Raw genomic sequence first — 18,600 nt, 5'->3', positions numbered from 1 at the left:
GAAAATCCGTCTTAAAGAATTAGAATAACATCTTATACCATTCCATTCTTTGACCCTGCTCTATGAAACATGTACACGAAACCCTCAGGATGCTATTTCGGGATACTGGTATTTTTCTGCAAAGTTATGCAGATGAAAACCAAGCCTTCCTAAAAGGCTTTCACTACTGTAGATGCTAAAAAATAAAGTGTCTCACCTTCTCTTTCCCTCTTTGAAAACCCTGGGTTTTACCTTAAAAACCATTCACAACTACATCATTCAGAAGTCCGCAAACTTCTACTTACACTTACTGAACAAGCATTTGCAATGCAATAGGTCTCGCAATTATGCGAGTTTGAGCTATTGGTATTCTAAAGGACCATGCCTTTTTTGTTTTGTTATGCTTTTTAAAAACACAAATAAAAGGCATTGTCATTTACAAAGCCAATAGCCTAAGTTCGCGTAAATGCGAGACCTATTGCATTGCAAATGCTTGTGGTTTTTTTTGCAGAGTTTTATTATAGCGCGAACTTGACCCGAATCCAATCAGGTATCAAAGCTCTTTACATAGCACCAGTTATGTTACATGAGGACACACATTCATTAGGTCTCGCCTGACCCAGCGCATGCGCTGGTCTGGCGAGACTTATTGAGAGGGCTCCAAAAAGTGCTACCAGGCCAGCCTAAAGCTACAGTGCATGTGCGCGGGCGCGCGCGCCGCACTTTACCGTGATTACTTTCACTTTCGCGGCCGCAGAACTGCTTTGATGTGTGATCGCGATCACTTTCACTTTCCGCTTTGCATAGCCAATAGGTCTCGCTTTTGGGACCTTATAAGTATTTAGTTATGCAACTGTTGCATGGCTAAACACTTATAAGGTCCCAAAAGCGAGACCTATTGGCTATGCCAATGCTTGTTTTTTGTTAGGCATGGAGATAAAGTGATTTGCCCAGAATCACAGGATGTTCAGCGTCATTACCGAGACTCGAACCCAGTTCCCCAGGTCGAGCGCCCTAGCCGTTAGGCCAACTCCTCTCCCCGTTGTTTGCTTTTGAGAAGTTATTAAGCAGTGATGGGCCTGACCTGCGAGGAGGATCACTGTGCAGGAAGGATTATGATGAGGAAAGGATTGTCAGAGTAAAAAAAAAAAAACTTTTGATAAGTATTCCCAGCATTCACAGTTCAGCTTCTCTGGTTTCATTTTGATCTGTGAACTCGGTGTAAAAATGTATGTTTTCTGTGTGTTTAAAAAAACATAAAGACTGAGAATGCCAAAGGCAGATTTCTCTATTACACCGGATGCAACCTGTGATAAAGTATTGTGTAGCAGTTGCATGTGACTTTTTTTTGTGTTCAGCAAAATGTAGGAATATTGACTGAGCATTTCTCATTTCTCCAAATGTGTGGTTTCACAGCCAATAGTCATTGCTTCGTTGTTAACTGCATAAAAGAGAATAAGCTCAATAGAAAAGCACTGTGTGTGCTGAAAATATTCTGAAGAAGGAAGCGCACGAGCCCTATTTGCACTCTGCATTGCTGTTGTGTGTATTAAGGTGAACAGCCTCCCTCTGCGTAGCCTGTCCGTGCATTGCTTGCTGCCTGCTAGCCTACTTCCAGAGTCTTCTGAAACGCCCCATTTCTCCGGTTCGCGCTTTTAATTATTAAAGGCTAATTTATACATAATTTATGGATGCGACTGCCTGAGGCGGAGACGCTGGGCTCTAATTAACAGAGACCAGGGTTCAGCGAGCAGTCGCGTTTAAAAAGGTCACTTTACTTCGCATCCCGTTTCTTGTAACACAAGATTTCTTTCTTGGCCTCAGAGTGAAGCTTTGCTTTTCGTGCCAGTGCTTTCAGACGACCCCCAGAGAGCAAAACCAGTCTCAGCCTTTCACGTTTTTACCTGACTGGTGGAGGACTAGCCCCCAGCGCAGATTGGGTGACATTCTGGAAGAAAACCAATGATTTATGGCCTTGCAGGGTGTTCCTGCCAACGTGCAGGAGGATACAAATTATAAAACGAGGCCTGGTGCCGCGAGAAGAGACTTTCGAGGATAGTGCCAGGAAAGAACGCTTGCACTGTGACGAGCACGTCAAAGTAACCTTTACTAAGGGGAAGCAGATGTGGGTGTGCTCTGGATAGTATTGTTTCCCAGTTGAGCGTTTAGACTCATTTTTTCCTTCCACCCACTCTACCCGCAGTCGTCCTTCGGCCAGGGAATACAAGCATTGAGGGATTCTGCAGGAGTTTCCGCGCCGGTGTTTAATCTGCCTGCCTTCTGGTTTCTGACATTTCTGCTGGCTGTGGTTGGTACTTGTTGGTACTTAAGAGGGCCAGTGACATGTGTATGCAAAACCTGAAAGCTATGCTTGCACTGACCCGAGGGGGCGAGGCATCTTTAACGCGAGATTGTTTAGGTATTTTTCTCTGTCGTTGAAATGTTCACTTTATGAGTGAAAGGTACCGTGAAAGAGTACCCACGAGGGAAAACTACTTAGTTTGGCCATTGAAGAATCGTTAAACACTGGTACAGTGTACAGCGATTAATTAACAAATGCTTTTTCTCTGTGTAGCACATCCTCCACCGGAGTCAAACGTAGCATATATGCAATGCCCTAAAAGTTTGAGCCCACACGATAAGCATACATGCCAACATTTTACAAGTGAAAGTGGAAGATTTGGGGGGAAAATCAGAAATACATTTTCCCCATTGACCTACATTAAATCGGAGGTAATTTAGGGATAAAAAAATCGGAAGACGCCCGCCCCTTATCGGGTCGGTTGGCGTTTATGCATAAAGTCCTTTCCTTGTTTTCTGGAAATTCGCACGGTTTTTGTACACCGTTTCTAACCATGGAAACAGTTGGCTATACATTTAGTTCTGGCCGTCGCGGTCATAATCCTCCGTTTTCAACATAGCAACGGAAAGGAAGACCAACACAATTAGTGGACGCGCATGACAACGGTTTATACACACGGAAAAACATTGTCCCCGTGGAGAAAACAACTGAAGTGAACTTGCACTCCTGCAACACATTTTCAAAAGTATGTCCACATGTGCAAACCTTTGTGAGACCAGACAAAAAAAACAGAACTGCTAACCCAGGAGGAAACTCACAGGGTTACTTTTCCATTTGTTTTTGTGAATCTGGCTCTCAGAAGTTAAAGTATTCTGTAAAGCCACACAGACGTCGATAAAGAGCCTAAACTATTTGTTTACCACTGATAAATCCACAGAGGGACGAGGGTCAAGAAGTCAGCAGGCCTTTGAAAACAACAGGGCATCTGTCTCTTCACCAGCTTGCAAATTCACTTTACAGACAGTTTATAGATGGCCCACAGACTCGTGTTATACACGTAAGTGGTGACGCAGATTCCTAAGACCCGTGTAAAGCTAGGGCACGAGAATCCGCCTGGAAAGGGGACACCATTCTTATGGCTGGTGTTCTTTAAGACACTGGGTGCAGCGCATTTTCTCTTACTAACTTAGATGTAGATCAAATTGTAACATTTGAACTATGTTTTCCAAATCATTGCTTTGTCTTACGCAAGATGTTGTAGAATGTCTCACTCCCAGTTTATGACTTGAAGTGAGCGCTAAAATCTCATCATTACAATGAAGTCTAGTTTACAAAATTGTGTAGTAAACTGCCTCACAACCCCCCCACCAAGTCTGTAGCGCATAGAAGGGACTGTGCTATACATGCTATACAAAAACATCTAAATAGAGAAATGAATACCTTGCAGAAATGTAGATTGAGTTATTATGTTTGCCATGTTGTTCATATGGTTTACTGAGCAGTAAAATGCAGGTCCAAAATTTCAAGCCCGATTATTAGGGAGGGATTCATTTAATGCAGGAGCACATGACCTCAAGCACTGTCCCTCTTTTTGTGTGACTTTTTAAATTCATTTTATATCCAGCCGAAGCAACATTTCTTTTATGGTGAAGTAAGCATACTAAATATTAGTTAGTAGCATTCAAAGCAGAGCGTAACTCAACACAAGGATCGCAGATGCTTGTTAATAAATTCACATTGGGTATCCCAGATTTCTACGAGCCCGGCTTAGATGAGCATCACCCCTAGGTAACAGCTCACTGTGAAGCTTCACCCCTTTTTTTTCCATCATTGATCATTTCAGCTGACATTTCATGCCACTCGCGTTAGCTCGCCAACAAATTATCATCAGTTTTATCCCCCGACATATGGATTTCTTCTGCCCCCAACCCCACACTCACATCACACTTCCACATTTCAAGAGATGGTCCAGGTGGCTGTAGCCAGCGTATACGTATGTCTCTTTCTGCTAATAGTAAAGATGGGGCCCCATGTTTAAGGTCATTTTCCTTTGGACTAGGGTGTAGACCCAGCATACATTCTATTATAGAGAGAATGACTAGGGCATTTACAGCCTTCCTTTTGGCATCTGTTATATTCTTGCAATATTCTTTCGCAATTGAGCCCCACCATATCGTGTAGAAAGTGAGCTGTTTTTTTATTACACTTTTGGCAGTCATCAATTCAAGTTGGGATATTTTACCCCCTATAGATGGAGTAAGGTAGGCTTAGTGCAATAATCCAAACTATGTTAGACAACAGTTTGCTTTAATGGTCGAGTTTGCTCCAGTAACTCTTTCCTATTTCATTTGGATTCATGAAATTCCTTGTTGAATGTCTTGTAGATTACAGAATCCAGCATTCCACCTGGCTAAGTGTTCAGAGTTCTGCCCACGTGGACGAGTCACTTGGATTCCCAGGAATCCTTCCCAGGAGATTCTGGCAGTCTTGGCTAATACAGCCTTAGAGCCCTTCGGCTCGAACCTTTAACGCTGGAGCCGGCCATTTAATGGCCGGTGGAGCCCGCTAGGGAGGGCTTTAAGGCTATGGGAACATTCCGCCTCTAGAGGGCAGAATGTTCTAATTTGTAAAAAAAAAAAAAAAGGTCTCACGGAGCCAGAGGGGGTTGAAATCCCCTTGTGCCCTGGGAGGCCTTTGTTCACCATTGTTGTTGCTGTTCTAGAGGGGTTGAAATCGCCTTGTGCCCTGTGAGGCCTTTGTTCACCATTGTTGTTGCTGTTGTAGACAAACATTGGATTGTTGATGCACCAGGCTTCTACCGGTGATTAGAAGCCCGTAGCACTCTGTTTTCAATGGAGCGCTCAACATTCCAATGTTCTAATCAAGCATAGAGTAGGAACTGACCAGTATAGTTGCCAAATCTACACCTACCTTACTCACAAGTCAAAAATGTCATTGTTATTCAGGTCTGAATCGCCTCACACAGTGTGCAGATTTTAAGAGGTTAATTTGAGATCTTGTAAGTTAAAAAGCACATTGCTAGCATGTTGTATATAGTGTCAGTTAAAGTTATATACGTGATATTTGCCATTTGTGTAGCACATCTCTTACCATTGTGATCTTGCAGCCACCTTTCCTTGTCTGATGGACCCAGACAACCATACATCTTTGTAGTCAAAGTGGAAGAGGTTATGGTTGTATGTAAGAGATGTGCTAATACGCAGCATGCTCATCTGTGTACTTACATGCTGCTCCTACACATGCAGGGTGTCCAAAGATGTACGAGGAAGGCACAGGCACTTACAGTGGTTATTTTCTCAACAGGTTTAAAGTTTAACTAACATTTTCCGTAAACCATCTTTCTGACTGAACTCCTAGAGATTATTGAAAACCAGGTTTGTTTTTTTGTTTTTTGGACTAATTTTATTGATTTTACAATTGTGGTATCACATGAACAAGGTATAAACAGACAGTTCTAGGATTACAGAAAAAGATAATAGTTTGTTTCCCCTGTGGGTCACAGCAAATTATGACATTGTGCACTGTCCGTCAGGAGCTCTTGGTCCTAAATGACAAACAAATACATCAACAATGATAACAAATTAGGTCATAACAGACACTCGTACAACATAAGCGTGTAAGAAGTAGGGTGTTCACGTACTAGCCGTTGGTGTAACCTCCTCCCTCAGTGTGCCCGTAGGTGCCCCTCGGCTGCGTGCCAGGCACGTGTTGGCCTGGAACTGGTCAGGTAGGGGGTCGTAAAAGTGACTACGGTCTTCTACTGTGGGGATAAATGGCCTGAGGTTTTTACTTGGACTTGATTACGAGTGTGAAACTAGTTTGCGTCCCTAGATTAGAACCCCCTAGTCAGGTAGGTCCTCCTTAAAGTTTTCCAACTCTTGTAGTAGTGAATCCCAATCCGCCACTATGGGAACCTTGCCCAAACCCCTGGCCTCCTCACACCAGAGGGCCACAAATTCAGCCATAACCCATTTAAAGTGTCGCTGCACCCCAGTACTTTAAATTAGGCAATGTGTTGGCTTTCCAGTGCATAGCTACGGATCTATGAACTATGAGCAGCGCCATATCGAGAAATCTGTTAACAGCAAAATAGCACCCCTTCCCTTTCTGCACCTGAACAAACCCCAAACCCCACTTTTCATAGTGCAGAGGTCTATGCGACCTGTCATTGGCAGAAAGATACAGGGGCACTGACTTCATACTGTGGCCGCAATCGGGCAGCCCCAAAACATGTGAGCCATGTCTACGTCTGGTGTGCGGCATCTGGGCTAATGTGAGGGCGAACTGTAAATTCTGTTCATGCATGCAGGAGTGAGATATGCCCTGTGAAGAATATTATGTTGGATGTATTGAAATTTGGTATTGCAGGAAAGTTTTGGGGGGATGGGGTATTCCATAGTCCTGTCCTGTCTTACTCTTTCTGGGATAGTTCTCAGCCTATGTCCTGCTCCCATTTCTGTCTTGTTGACAGTAAGAGGTCTTGTGAAGTGTACGCTAATGATTGAGTGAGCCAAGTAATCCGCTGACGGCCTCTGCCAATAGTGTGTGGAGTGTGTGTATCGAGGGGCGTGCTTGTGGTTCTGTATCCGTTATCTGACAGAGGCATTGCATTTCAATTATTAGCCTATTATATGCCAGGAAATGGCCAGCTGGCAGTTCACAATCCGTTTGAAGCTGTGCGATTAGAAGTATGCACCGTTTTGGAAATGTGTGCCTAGTGTGTCCACACCGGTGGCTAGTTCCTCCCTCCCAACTAGATCACGGAAGGGTCGTATGGAGCAGATACGGCTCTTTGACATATAGGGTGTCAGGGCTGTCATTCCTTCCATAAGTTCAGCAGACTAGACACTGTCAGATTGCCTTCTTGGTCACATACATGCTAACACAAATCAACCCCTAACTATCGTTTTGGACTTGTATATATGAGTGTGAAAGCACACATGTTTCTTTGCCAAATCAATGCATAATTACTTAGGATCTTGTAGCACGAGTGTTTCTAGCAAATTGCTGTACGCTGATCAATCTTACTAAAATTGCACGTCAAACATGCTGTTCTAAGTTTAAAGCTATGTACATGTAAAGCGCTCTGATACCCTATTTAGGGGCATATTCGCGCTATATAAAACACCAAATAAATAAACCTAGTTGGTGGGTGAGAGCTTTCATAGGAAATAGTTTTTCTTTCTTCTACAAACATACACTTCTTGTTGCTTCATTCGTATTTGCTAGTTCTTCTTGATTGTATACATGTCATTAGGGGAAGGGAACTAGATGTCTTGTTCCTCTCTCTCTCCTTGATACCTAATAAAAAGGCCCTCTTTTTCCCACTGGGAGCTATAATTTATGCAGTGAGACATGGTGCCCCCCCTTATTTCAGAGAAACCCCCCTAGCATGCTATGCAGGGCGCGTAATGTGCTGCGCTTTATGTGCACTGGAAGGTTATGGAAAAAATATAATGGGTACGGGAGCATCACCATTTTAGCCAGTGATAATCTGCCCTGGACAATGAGGGTTAGTGTACTCCAAAACGTCAGTTAAAGGGGAAGGGAGCCAATAGCTGTTGTGAGGTTTCCATCAATTAGGTCATGTGTAGTGTGTTATAACCAAATGCCTAAGTATTTAAAAGTGTGTGGTTCCCAATTAAGTAGGTGCGTATCCACCATCCACTGTTACGGCGGGCAGTCAGGGCTAAATGGGAACAGGCATGACTTAGACCAATAGACCCTCAGGTCTGATGCCACCTGGAACTCTGTTAAAATGTCTTTGACTTCCGCTATCACGTTACGTATGTCTTGGATGTAGATGAGTACATCACCTGCATAGAGGGAGACCGTGTTAATTTTATCACCGATCATGATGCCTCACATCAGCCCCTGTTGTCTGAGCCGCTGTGCCAGTGGCTCCATTGTCAGAGCAAAGAGGAGAGGGGAAAGTGGGCGTTCCTGACGGCTCCCTCTGCTTATTGATATAGCGATACACCGTCCGATCTTCACACGGGCCATTGGGTCTACGTAGAAGAGTTTAATGAGGTGCTGGAGTCTGCCTTCTATACCAATGGATCATAAGGTCGCAAACATGAACTCCCAGTCACCAGATTTGTTTGTTAATATTAGTTGCAATGGCTTCCATTGTGGATTGTTGTTGGCTTTGATCAGCCTGACATTCCTTATTGTGATATTATTTTTAGAGTTTGCCTTCCTTTGTGTTCTGAAATTCAAATACTGACGGAGCAAATAAAAACCACTTGGTTTCTAAAATCTGTAGGTGCTATTGAACCCAACCCAGCATAGAAAGGAGAGTCAAGTAGCAATTGCATAATAATTACTATATAATCACTGCATAAAAGAGAACGGTTAATAATGAGGTACTTTCACAAGGTCATTCAGTGTGGGCTGGGACTGCTCAGGACCAGTTTTGCAAGTATATTGTTAGATGTGTCACTCAGGAGATAATTATTGGTACTACAATTTTTGGGTAGGTGTATGATCTTATTGGTTAGAGATTGTGTATTGCCTCTGTTTTAGACTCTAACGTACGTCTTTATGTAGGAAATATTTTCTATGCATAGTCTAAACATCTAACTATATTTTTAATGGTTTTTTTTTTTTTTTTTTTTACAGCCCAGCAAAACCCAAGAATGTGGATTTAAATTTGAAAACCAAACGCGCAGAGAGCTTGGAAAGTGTCGAAGAAATTGGCGTTGAACAACAGATAAACCGAGGAAATACTGCCACCAAAATCTCCTTGTTTGAAAATAAAGGCAGCAACCAAAGCCTCAGGCAGATTGACTTCTACGCTACAAAGAGTATTCCGTTGACCAAAAAGTTTGTCGGTCGAGCAAAGTTGAAGTTTGGAAAACAAGCTAAGGAGGCTGAGCAGGCAGATCAATCTGTAGGCAAGCAGAGCAGCCCCCAGAAGTCTCCTGAAGATGATCGACAGGTCGGAAAAAAATTACATGACATAAAACTCAAGTTCGAAACAGCCATGGAAGTGGATACTGTGGATAAAGCAGAAGTTGGGAAAGGCACATCAGCCAGGAAAAAAGGGAAAGGTGGAAGTCCACAACCTGCTCAATTACAGAAACCAGATTTCCAGTATTTTTCATATTCTCAAGCCGTAACTGCCAGCCTTGCTAAAGAGGCTATGCAGCCCAACTCTGCCTCTGTGCAACCCCAACAAATACATCAACAAATAAATGAAGAAATTGTCATGAAAATCAACGAGCAGAACTCTGAGCTTTCTCAAATTACACACCCTCCAGTTGAGAGCAACACCGAAACAGGAAACCCGAGCACACCTGCTGTTCATGAAGTAGCTTCATCTCAGGTAAACACCTTACCTGCAGAAGTGACTTCATCACCCCCCGGCTTCTCAAATAAGAACTCTGATGTAAGTGCAGTTGAACAAGTCAGCATATGTGTTGAAACTACAGACAGCACAACAAAATCTCAAGACACTAAAACCAGCGTGAAGTCCCCCTCAAGAAAAGGCGAGAAATCAATGGGTAAAAAGAATGACCGTCAAAAAAAGAAACCACCCAGCGGATCTGAGGTAATTGCTTCTCCGGACCATTTAAAAGTGCAGCAGTCAACGGAATCTGCAGAAAAGGGCACAACTAAGGATGGTGTGAGTGTCAAGCCAATTGCGGAAAGAGTAAAAATAGTTTCATCAACAACTGAAACTGAATCCACACCTGTAAAAGCTAATGTCTCCCATGGCCAAAAAACGTCCAGGAGCAGTCCGGATAGCCTCACTGGAACGAGTAAAAAAGACCCGGAAGTAAACCAGTCTGTGAAAGATCAAATATCTGAAAAAAATGCCACACCACCCAAAAACGAAGAGAATACCGTACAGCAAATGGCTAACAACCACAAACAAATAGACATCAATTCACCTGATCAACCAAATATTAGCTGTTCCGAACAGGTGACCATAATCCATGGGTCAGTGACCACGACCCCGGTACAGCAGATCAGCATAGGTAGTGTGGATGCTGATGTAGCAGATGGGGGTGAGGCACGAGCCACACCTGGTTCAGATATGCTGGAATTTGCAGAGAATTCCAGGGAAAGTGAGCTAAAGGCTCTGGAGGCCAGCACAAGAAATCTCAGACGTACTGAAATTGAAGACAAAGAGTTGAATGCAGAAGCGGAACAAAATAAAAGGTCAGTTGTTGGTGCGAGCGAAAGCACTAAAAAGGAAACATTTGAAAATTGTGGGGGTGCATCAGAAGATTCAAATGAAAGTGCATTTATCTCTACTGGTGAGAGCACACAAATTGAACAGCTATCCAGTGGAGAAAATTCAATAACTGACTTTGTAGAACATGCAATAACTGACTTAAGTGAAAGTGCCTCTCTCACTCACAAAGAAAGCACAACAAAAGACTTATCTGAAAACACTCAGTTATTCAATACTTCTGGAACTCCACATGCCAGCGAGTTGCAGGAGTCAGAATCCCCACAACAGAGGGCCTTACATCTGCCTGCAGCAGGCTTCGCAAGTCCAGAAGAGGCTGCATCTCGCCTACAGGAAGCATCTTCCACAGTCACTGGAGATGCAGCGCATGTTCCAAGTGCAAGTTTACCGCGTACTTCTGATTCTGAAGCAAGCAATCCCACGGAAGTAACTGCCTTCATTCACCAGTTGCAGGATTCATCTGATGTTGCGCAAAGCGAGGACAAAATAGGAAGCTTGAAAATTGGTGAAGCTAGAGTTAATTTACAGACAGAAAAGAAAGATTTACAAAGTTCAGTAGACTCAGAAATTCAATCTTTATTACCAGAAGCCACAGAGGACAGTGATCCATCAGCAGTGGGAGTAACACCTCCCTTAGAAAATGTATCTAATGCGCAACAAAACAAGGAAGACTTGGTTAATCTGAAGAGTAGAAAAAGTGAGGATAGTTTACCTCACGTTTTACCAGTTAAAATAGGAGCGAGTGATTCATCAGCAGACCCAGAACATAATATCTCAACAGTGGTGCCTAGTTATGATAATGGCGCTGTCCCATTGCCAAATTCAAAAGATAACACACAAGAACATTTTGCACAAAAAGAAATACAGCTCCGAGGGAATCAAACGGACGAACTGGCAAAAGTTCCCCTGCAAAATGGTCCAGGTGACCCAGGTGAGGGTAAAACGAACACAACTTCACAGGAAACAGAACTTCAAATCAACAAGACCAAAACACTTCATGGAAGTGGAATTAATTCACATGCGCACTTTTCCAAAGAAATGGAACCGAGGGACTATGAGCAGATGTCTCTTTTCACTGAACCTACAAGGGATATCATCCCACCAAATCCATACTCCTCCTTGGCCGATTTTAAGATAGGGACTCAAAAAAATGAAGATCCATTTCAAAATGGCGAAACTTATGCTGCTTCAGTAGAACACAATTTAAGTCACAATATGTCCTTTCAGCAACACAATGTTTCCTCCAAGATGCCTGACCTGTACTCCACTAACTCTCACAATGGCAGCCTACAGAATGGATTTTCTTTTGACAGACCTGGCATGTTCAATCCTAGAAGTCCAGGAATGATTTTTAATCTTTCTGCTGCTAGTGATGACAGCAGCTTAGATTCTTCGAGTGAAATGGAAAGGTTTACAGAAATAATTAAACAACTAGATAGCCCGATTAGCCTGCCGCAGAAGAGGAAAAAGCAAAGGCGTCCTAGATCGCCTCAGCCTTCCTTTGGGTTACCTCCAATCCACGAAGACTTTTTAGAGAAAATAATTGATTCTGACAAGTTTACATTTGGCTTAGGAAAGAAGGATAGAACTCCAGATCTAGCCCCAGCCTTGATGCTTAAAATGCAAAACATTGATGCTCCCTCTAGAGTACGGCCCAAGCGTGCATCCACTGATCAAAGTTTCTTGCTTAAATCCTTAAGGTCATCTAACAAAGATGTACCTTTGGCAAATGCAGAAGTAGACGGGAAAGAAAATACTGTTGAGGTTACTGATCTGGTAGTCAAGAGGTCTCGGTTAGAAAAAAGCACAATTTTATCAACCTTGAAATCACCTCTCATGGCTACATCTAAAGAGAATGTCTTCTCACCTACTGCAACAACAATCAGTACCATTACTACGTCGTTTGCAACGTCTCGGGAAGATTCGACTTTTGCAAATCCTAAGTCCTTTGACGCAATTATATCACCACAAATGGCTCCGGAGCCTGAGGTACCACAAGCAGGCATTGTCGGTCAAAGAGCAAGTCAGGATCTGCTACATGACCGTGCAAAGAACAGTGACGTCAACTTTGCAAACACTTCACCCACAGACTTTAAAGTACCAAGCTACATGGAAAAGTATTTAAAAACAGATGATGAAAAACAAGCCCAAACCTTGGTGAGTGTGTTTCCAATATCCGAAGATGGATGCATCAGTTTATCTAAAACTGACTTTGAATTTACCTCTGCTGTTGGTGATAGACAAAATATTTCTGGCCCTCTAGAAAGTACTCCTAACCCACAGCTGACTACACATGCACGCTTAGATGAAGAATTCTCTAACAGACTTGTGCCTACTAACCATTGTGAAAGTAACCAAACTAACCAAATCATACCAGACTTTGAAGAGGTATTTTATTTTTACCTAATACCCTTTTTCCTGAATAACATAATAAATGTATTACAAGTAACATTTTATCAGTTCAGTTGTTATATTTTTAATTTCTATGCAGTTCATAGTGTATTAAACAATAATATGCCTTTTTCCCCTTCTATCTGAATTGCTAGACATGCATTGAAAATGGCCAAGAGAAAATCAATCCACGACCTGGGAAGGTAACAGTGCTGCTTTTTGTTGTCCGCTAACTCCTATCTGAGGAATGGATTAAGATTTGGTAACCACCAAAGCGGTTTTGTTTTTATTTTGTTTTCTTCAGGTGGTTTTATTTGGCGAACCAAACTTTTCTGGAAATGTTGTCGAAATATATGCTGATGTCCCAGACTGCACCTCATGGGAGCTGTCACCTATCATTTCAATCAAAATAGTGAGAGGATGGTAAGAAACGCGTTGATTTGTCGATCATTCTGCCAAAATTTGTTCGCTTTTGTATAGGTTAAAAAAAAGTTTTATTAGATGTGTAGGGTTGGGTAGAGTGACAACATTTTATAGATATGACTTTGTGATAATCTGTACATAAGGCCTTCCTGAAACTGAACTACAGTTTTACAAATATTGTACTGAACTGAGCATATTTTCTTGAGTTGTACCTAAAACGTAATGCATCGTGTAATCCTTCTTAGTAGAAAGATAGATTGTTAAAAAGTAAAAGTAACTTTACAACTGTATCCTTCACAGCATGCAACCATAGGACAAATATCCTGCACTGAGATACAGTAGTTGCTCTTAAGGCTGTCCTCTACACAATCTTATGAACACCATTTTCAGTAAACAAATCTATTTTTGTGATTTTCAATTGTCAGTCGCTGCAGACACTCACACGTAGTGTAGCAAATACGTATAATTGTTTTTCTTAATCATCATCTGGATATCAATATGTGCAATATGCTAATGGTTCTCCTGTGATTTACTCTGATATAAGTGTGGAGTGTCCTGAAGAACTTTGAAAAAATGGCAAATAACAGAAATGTGGTGCATTGCACCCCCGCTATCCATAACTGGCCCGTTTGGTACCCACCTACCATCATTTGTTCTTGTTATCTGCTGGGGCAGTGCAGTATTTGTAATATTATTTGCTTGCTTTCCCGCTGTGCGTTCAAGCTAGCCTCAAGACACCCTTTATAGATCTGGTGTAGAAACAGAAATCCTTCTTGACAGTTTTTGAATTCCTTTTCGCACCCCACATGTATTCAAAACGTATAGCGGAGTATATCCTGGCTTGTTGAAGTGTTGCTTTCATACTGAGAACTGGTAGCATTCTTCACAAGGAGCCCTGCATGTAAGAAAATGCCACAGGGATAGAACAGGGGTGCCCCCTATAATATGAATCCTATTTTTAGGCAAGAATGCAAGAGCCAAGATGTTACACTTGGAAATAATGGGAAAGTAACTGATAACGCCTAAACCTTCCAAACTCAGCAAAAGTATAGTTTGTAATAACTGAGGGTGTCCTTAGTTGATGATATTTGGTCCTTTAAACCGATTCATCTATGGAAAAAATCAATTTCATACTAGTGCCCTTTAAGAAAAACAGCTTCTGATTAGCACCTCATCAGTGACCCAGAAGGGGAACCTCCATCCAAGCCAAAATCATTGTAAAACCTTTACACATTTTTGCCACATCTGTTGAGAAATATATTCACAAGACTCTTAGTGGAACTGTGTTAAAGCATTTTAATGAGACAAATCCCATATTGACTGTAATGATTTATATTAGTTAATGTTTTTATCTCCCTGACATCTGTGTTCTTTATCTTTGGTGGTATTGTTGTGTGGATTTGTAGAGTGCTGCTAATCAACTGTGAGGGTATGCAGGCGCTGAGCAGGCCACGCATTGGGGGGGAGGCGGTAGTAAGCCTGTTTTGTCTGGAACAGCCATGTCATCAGGTTCCTTCGGAAGTCCATGAGAGAAGGGGGAGGTTCTGATGTGTTGCGGGAGGTTGTTCCAGGTCTTGGTTGCGAAGTATGCGAAGGAGCGCCCTCGGTTCCTGGTCTTCATAATGTGGAGGAGGTGTGCTCTTGCCTGGGGAGCTGATCGAAAGAGTCTGGTGGGTTGGTAAAAGTTGAGGTGGTGGTTGAGGTAAGCTGGACTGTCGTTGTGGAGAGCTTTGTAGGTGTGGTTGAGTAACTTGAACTAACATCGTTCCTGGACTGCGGCAAAGTGTAGATTGTTGAGGTGTGGAGAGATGTGATTATTTCTCGGGATATTCAGGATGATTATGGTATCGGCATTCTGTGTAGTAGGACATGGGCTTGGATTCCAATGTAGAAGGCATTTCTGTAGTCCAGTCTACTTGTGATAAAAGCCTGGGTGACTGTTTGTCTGATGGTTAGTGGAATCCACTTGACAATCTTGCGTAGAATTCGCAGAATGCAGAAGCATGATGAGGCAATGGCATTTATCTGTCTGCTCTTGAAGAGATTGGTGTCCAGGATGACCACGAGGTTCATAGCATGGTCTGCAGGGGTGGGTTGGCGGCAAAGTTCGGTGGGCCACCAAGAGGCTTCTAGGGAAGCGGTTGTTGCCAAAGATTAGGACTTCGCCTTTGTCTATGTTGAGATGGAATAAAGATAAGACTACCCACAATAACGAAAAGAAACACTAACCAGGTTGACTTGGTTGTCAACAACTTTTATATTAACAATTTTTCTTCAATTGGTAATTTTTATGGTTGCTCCAAAGTGACAAGTTTAGTAAAGTGCTCAAAGTAGTGCTTGTGAAGTGAAGATGTGAAAGATAAAATTATCAATATTTACAATGTTTACAAGGATGAGGAGACCTGTCTACCAATATTTCAAAAGACTAAGTGTATGTATGTATATATATATATATATATATATATAACTTTATTTATTCGGGTGCAAAGGCATCCATAAAAGATACAGTCATACAATAATGCAATAAGAGAAAAAATACACCACATAATATATAAAAAAGCATTTCATACAGCTAAAATATCATCATGGTTCGAGGCATGTGGGCTGCTGAATTCATATCTGTGCATAGATCGCCGCCTAGTGTTGGGTCCGGATGATTGCACATTGTTGTCCTGGAAGAGTCTTCGAAGTATCACGAGATAGGTGGCTCCTCCCCTGGACTACAGTGTGCATGGGCATCCTCTCCATCCTTAGATTGTTTTTTTCCGCCATTGGGTTCGGATGTGCTTATCTTAGCTCAAGTTAGGAAAATTTAGTTTAAGGCCAAAAGGCCTTTAGTTCTCGTCGGTACTGTTCCCGTTCGGTATCGACCACTTTCTTTAGTGCTTTAGCACCTTCTTCAAGCTTTTTGGATCCGCTTGGTCCGAACATCGAACTTCGCTCGGCGATGGAATCGAGGACTCCCTTCAAGAGATGTCCTTTATGCCACGCGAAATACCCACACATCGACGTCCACCCGGTATGCAACAAATGTCTCTCACCGGATCACGATGAGTCGAAATGTATGGCCTGCGCCCGGTTCCGCTCGAAGAAGACTCTCCGGAATCGACGGGCAGCGAGATTGGAGGCGCAGCAATCGGCGCCTGCCCCGGCCAACATCTTTAGCACCGAGAGCGTAGAAGACGTAGACTCCAGCCCCGCTTCCGAACACAACTCACGATCCGAAGACGACGATGAGGTGATCTTTCAGGGAGAAGAAGTCGTCGAAGAGGTAGGAGACTACGATGAGGCCCTGGGGGCCGAGGAAGATAGCTCCAGCGAAGAGCTAGGCCAACCCGTCGATACGGAGGCCGAAAAAATAAGTCGTCATAAGGCTCAGGTCGAGGGATCGCCTACGTGCCTTACCCAAGATCGATCTCACGGTTCTTCGGCCCCGCCTCCAGGCCCGGCCTCGAACATTTCACAGGAGCCATTATTATCGAAGACGACTGGTTTCCATTCAGCGAAACCGAAACCGTCCATCGCACCGGTTCCATCGAAACCGAAAGTGAAAATGGTTGCGATCGGCTCGAAGCCCTCCACTCCTTCGACGCCGGCAAAGGTCATCGGCTCCGACCGCGCCAAAAGAGATTTCGGTGCCGAGCTCACCGCAGCGGATTCGGGCGCCGAGCCGAAGAAGAAGGCCCTTGGTCCCCACGCGGCACCTTGGCCTCTGGCACCGAAGATTACGGCCCAAACCACCAAAGTCAAAGTGGCCAACCCGTCTGCGTCGACGTCGAAGACGGCGGCGCCTGCCAAGTCATCGACTCTGACGAGCGTCGATTACCTCCCTTCGGATCGACGACCCAAACACTGCAAAGAAGTCGGATGCCGCTTCGACGCCTACCTCCAAGGTGCCGATCGGTTCCAAGGCGCCATCTGCGTTCACCGTGCAACAGGTCTCAGCATCGTTGCAACGCATCAGAGACCGGGCAACCCTCCACTCTACGTCGGGTCCCGACACGCACAAGGCCGCAAAATCACACTCGGCGCCGGCGAACATCACGTTTGGGTTGCCGCCACCCACGGCGCCGAAACTGTTCGAGATTCGGACACTTGTCCGCCAAACACAGTCCCCATCCACTGGACAAACGGATATCGAGCCTTCACAGGCACAATTTATCTACGCCGACACTGGTAGGTTGATGCTCCGCAAGCGGAAAATCACGCCAGAGAGGGGATTGGACTCCTACAAAATTCCTCTCAAACACAAATTGCCGGCAGGATCAGAACCAGTGCTTCATGAACACTTTCAACCCTTCCATCAGGATCCACCGTCCTTTTCTCCTACGCCTTCAGAGGCAGACGCAGGAGAGGACTATGTAGGGGATGATACCACCTACCCTGGGGATATCGATCCTGATGATCACCTGCAAGACCCAGATCAGGCATGGGATGACCCCACCGACCAGGGTACCGCACCAGATACTCCTGACACGCAGCTTTATAATATAAAAACATCTCCCACAGAGGACACTGCTGCCTTTAATGCCCTCATAGAACGGGCTGCTGCCAATCATGGAGTGGAACTCCATTCTGACACTGTAGAAGAAGGCTTCTTAGTGGACACTTTCGCCTCCTCTGAAAAAACTGTCAAAACTCTGCCAATGTTAAAAGGCGTTCTAAAACCTGCAAAAGACATTTTTAAAGAAACAACCAGGGCACGGGTGCTGAACCCCAGAATCTAAAAGAAATACAAGCCTGCACCCGGAGACCCTATGTACATTAGGGGTCAGTTACCTTTAGACTCCATGGTTGTTGCTAATGCTCGCGAAAGAACCCACTCACAAACAACGGGTGATGCTCCTCCCCCAGACAAGGAGTCCAAAGTGCTGGAGACATCAGGCAAACGGATTGCAGCGCAAGCGGCAAACATCTGGCGCATTGCCAACACACAGGCACACCTGGCCCGTTATGATAGGTCCCACTACGACACACTAGAATCACTGCTACAACATTTGCCAGATGAATATAAAGAGGCAGCGGAGCTTCTTATCAGAGAGGGACAACTCCTTACCAATGCATCCATCAAATGCGCACTGGATGCAGCCGACACTGCGGCGAGGGCAATCAACACAAGCGCTATGTTGAGGAGGCACGCATGGTTGAGAATCTCAGGCTTCAAGCCTGAGATTCAAAACAATATCTTAAATCAACCGGTCAACACAGACTATTTATTTGGCCCTGAAGTTGACACTACCCTCGAAAAAATCAAGAAAGACACTGACACTGCAAAATCAATGGG

General features: G+C 43.8%; 1 protein-coding gene across 5 annotated transcripts in view; it reads left to right on the top strand.

Annotated features, from left to right (window-relative positions):
* Nucleotides 1-18,600, top strand: part of CRYBG1 (crystallin beta-gamma domain containing 1) — a 901,344-nt gene that overhangs the window by 685,662 nt on the left and 197,082 nt on the right. For 4 of the 5 annotated variants that reach the window (XM_085611232.1, XM_085611231.1, XM_085611234.1 and 1 more), the window contains 3 exons: nucleotides 8,924-12,890; nucleotides 13,049-13,096; nucleotides 13,198-13,316. In XM_085611232.1, coding sequence (XP_085467358.1) covers nucleotides 8,924-12,890; nucleotides 13,049-13,096; nucleotides 13,198-13,316 — 4,134 coding nt within the window. The remainder of the gene's footprint in view (nucleotides 1-8,923; nucleotides 12,891-13,048; nucleotides 13,097-13,197; nucleotides 13,317-18,600) is intronic. The other variant, XM_085611233.1, reaches the window with a different exon arrangement.

Source organism: Triturus cristatus, chromosome 6 (assembly GCF_964204655.1).
Source record: "Triturus cristatus chromosome 6, aTriCri1.1, whole genome shotgun sequence".
Classification (NCBI taxonomy): Eukaryota; Metazoa; Chordata; class Amphibia; order Caudata; family Salamandridae; genus Triturus; species Triturus cristatus.
This window is presented reverse-complemented; position numbering and strand designations above follow the sequence as displayed.